The following is a 2,424-nucleotide window of genomic DNA, read 5'->3' as shown; positions in this document are numbered from 1 at the left end:
TTTTACAAGCCACCACATGTCACTTTCTTAGCGTTTTCAAATCTTTTTATTTTTATTTACATTTATTTTTTGGGCATAGATAGAAAGAAAGCCCAAAAGCTTTATGAGGCGTCGTCTACCATTCACTAGTCAAAACTCACATCCACGCCCCTTTGGCCTTTTAGAGCATTTCTCATACACTTCTGCTTGGCACTATAATTTATTTAAATGTTGATTTATGAACTAATTGTCTGTAATTGCTGCTTAGTGCCATTGTTAATCCAAACTGTCTCCCTCCTGAAGCACATTAGGCCAGATTTCTATAATGAAGTAATTACTTCAGTTGCGAGGGTGAAAGCAGGAAGAGTGTAAGAAAGTGGGAACAAGAAGCTCGAAATACTCCAGTGCCATTTCTGCCTTGCTATTATGAAACTGTTTGTCTCAACAGAGAAAGTGAAAATAGCCTGGTTGTGAGCAAATGCTTTTCTTAATTAAAAACCACACGTCAGCAAAGTTAATTTGAATCTTCTAACATTACCATTTTTATTCTGTTTGCTTTACGATGCCAGGTTTTGGACCTGTTCCGCTGCAGCTTGTCATATTAGGCTATTTCAGCTGGCTAACCATTCTCACTGCTTCACACCTTCAGAAAATATAACTCTGTGTTCTCTGTTTGGCTTCTATCACCCAACAGAAGCTGCCATCACAACCAAGTGTGCTCCATTGTCTGCTAGCATTGTCATTGTTATTAGTCTTTTGGATTGCCTGTGGAGGTATCGGCAGGCTCCCGGGGAAGCAGGCGCGAAGCTGGATAATTAGTTGGTGCTCGATGCCAGACGGGCACGTTGCCGTCACTTGGAGGGGAAATGGAAAGTGGCATCAGTATCACAGTAACACCGGAACAACCTTTGTTGTGAGGGCTGGGTTCCAGTGCATCTGTCACACCATTAGTCATCTACCCACTGGCAAGACAATAGTGCTTACCAGTCTAGCAGTACACAGCGTGGAAAATGACTTTATCTGAAACTGCATTATTCTTGTCATATTTGTCATAATTAGTCATGGTGTGATGGAAGTGATACCGAGTTTCTCTGTTGGTTTTGCTGCTCACTGTAGCCAAAGGTTTAGACAATTTAAATCCTCGATTAAAGAGAAGCATCCGAAAAGCAAATGATCAGCTTTGTCTTTATTCATGTATGAATGCCAGATGTGGTTGTTTATTTTTACAGCTTCCTTGGCAATTTAAATCCATAAAATGCTAATCTGAAGATACATATTCCAACATCACATCCCCAGCAAGGAGGTTATGGTTGGAACTGCTGGTGATGGCTCTGCTGGTTTCTGTGGGAGATGTGGATGATGACGAGGAGGGTAAAGACCCCAGCGAGCAACGTGCCTCCAAAGCCCAGAAGGATGCCGTACAAGAGCGGCAGAGCTACATGCAAAGGCCCCTTCTGGTACGGAGGGACAGGTGCCCGCTTCACAATCAAATCCAGGTCATTCCAGGTCAGATCCCTTACTAATACACACACAAACACACATTCACACACAGCACAAACAGGACAGACACATTTACCATCTCAAAGGACAGGGGGGAGCATTTTTGTCAAATTTGAACTTGAGTAAAGCACCCAGGAGACTCAAAACAATGGACAGGTGATAATTACATTTTTGAATTTCTTGGTGTCTTGGGAAATGCTCTACGTTTAGTGAGAGTGTTGGTGTTGAGAAGTAATGAGTTGGAAGCGTGCCCGCAGCCACTGAATCTAATCCGACATCTCATCTAAACACTTAATAGATTCAAGGTTCAGTGAAACATTATATCATTTGTCATTCAGACAGTCACCAGAGGGATAACCCAAAAATCTCTTCTTGACATCAGTAGCCCAAGATATCTGGGCTTAGACACGGCTGCACATGTGAAGAGTCAGCTCTTCATCAGTGATTCTAATATATAATGTACCACAGTGATGTGAGTGGTCATACCTGTTCTTTTTCGGGCTGCGTGCTGGTGGTCTTTTTCATCAGATTGGATTGATGGTATGTTTAAAGACTGCACATATCTGTGATAATCTTCAACATAACGTTTCAGACTCAAGATTTTGTCCTGGTTGATGTTCTGCCCCACTTCTGTAAAAGCACAAACATAAAAGTTTTCTCTGTCACTTCAACTCCTACAAGTGTACATATTCCCTTCTATCAAAGGCTGTGCGTTTGAATGGAATTGTTGTTTTTGTTGTTTCTTGTCCCAGATATAGTTCTGGCAGGAGAGCAACTGCTGTCCTTCAGAATAAAACAAAAACAACCAGTGATTTCCACATATTAGTAGAACAGCAGAACTGCAATCAAGTGTAGAATAATTGCTGGATTCTGCATTCATACAGTTTTTTTTTCCATCAAAGCCCCCCCCCCCCCCGTATAACCATTTTCTTCCCTTCCTGTCCT

General features: G+C 41.9%; 1 protein-coding gene across 2 annotated transcripts in view; it reads right to left on the bottom strand.

Annotated features, from left to right (window-relative positions):
* Nucleotides 1–1,147: 1,147 nt before the first annotated feature.
* The window catches only part of tmdd1 (transmembrane and death domain 1), a 3,044-nt gene continuing 1,767 nt past the window's right edge, over nucleotides 1,148–2,424 (bottom strand). For both annotated transcript variants that reach the window (XM_020617816.1, XM_020617818.1), the window contains exons 4-5: nucleotides 1,966–2,109; nucleotides 1,148–1,498 (exon numbers count right to left, since the gene is read on the bottom strand). In XM_020617816.1, the coding sequence (XP_020473472.1) occupies nucleotides 1,284–1,498; nucleotides 1,966–2,109 (359 nt within the window). In that variant the 3' untranslated portion in view covers nucleotides 1,148–1,283. The remainder of the gene's footprint in view (nucleotides 1,499–1,965; nucleotides 2,110–2,424) is intronic.

The sequence above is a fragment of the Monopterus albus genome, unplaced genomic scaffold (assembly GCF_001952655.1).
Source record: "Monopterus albus unplaced genomic scaffold, M_albus_1.0 scaffold194.1, whole genome shotgun sequence".
Classification (NCBI taxonomy): Eukaryota; Metazoa; Chordata; class Actinopteri; order Synbranchiformes; family Synbranchidae; genus Monopterus; species Monopterus albus.
The sequence above is the reverse complement of the archived record's forward strand: the minus strand, read 5'-3'. Positions and strand labels throughout refer to the sequence as shown.